Source organism: Suricata suricatta, chromosome X, assembly GCF_006229205.1.
Source record: "Suricata suricatta isolate VVHF042 chromosome X, meerkat_22Aug2017_6uvM2_HiC, whole genome shotgun sequence".
NCBI classification, from domain to species: Eukaryota; Metazoa; Chordata; class Mammalia; order Carnivora; family Herpestidae; genus Suricata; species Suricata suricatta.
In genome coordinates, this window is record NC_043717.1 from 9312912 (window position 1) to 9313287 (window position 376).

At 69.1% G+C, this 376-nt stretch overlaps 1 protein-coding gene across 2 annotated transcripts in view; it reads left to right on the forward strand.

The window, feature by feature from the left end:
* Window positions 1–226: 226 nt before the first annotated feature.
* The window catches only part of EGFL6 (EGF like domain multiple 6), a 54687-nt gene continuing 54537 nt past the window's right edge, over window positions 227–376 (forward strand). For both annotated transcript variants that reach the window (XM_029929429.1, XM_029929430.1), the window contains exon 1: window positions 227–343. In XM_029929429.1, coding sequence (XP_029785289.1) covers window positions 247–343 — 97 coding nt within the window. In that variant the 5' untranslated portion in view covers window positions 227–246. The remainder of the gene's footprint in view (window positions 344–376) is intronic.

Consider the following 376-nt stretch of genomic DNA (forward strand, 5'->3'; position numbering starts at 1 on the left):
GCGTGGAAGAAAACCTAGCGGAGTATGAAAACCTCAACCAAGGTGGTACAGAAGCATTCTGAACGGGCGTCCTCGGTTCCTGCTTTGACGTCGCCAAATTCTGAAACCCGAGCGCAGGTATCGCGGAAATCTGCCCCCAAACAGACGGCGCCTCCCGGTGACTGGGAGTCTGAGGGGGGACGGCGCTCCGGCAAGCGGAGAGCGCGGAGGAGGCGTGGGTGGTGCTGGAGGCGGGTCCCCGGCCAGATGTGCACGGCCCGCCCCTCCGGCCCCTGCGCGCCTGGCCCAGCAGCCGGAGAGGGGCCGCCACCGCCTGCTGGGCCCGCGCCGGGGAGCAGCGGAGGCCCCGAGCGGCCGAGGAGAGCAGAGGCGACCT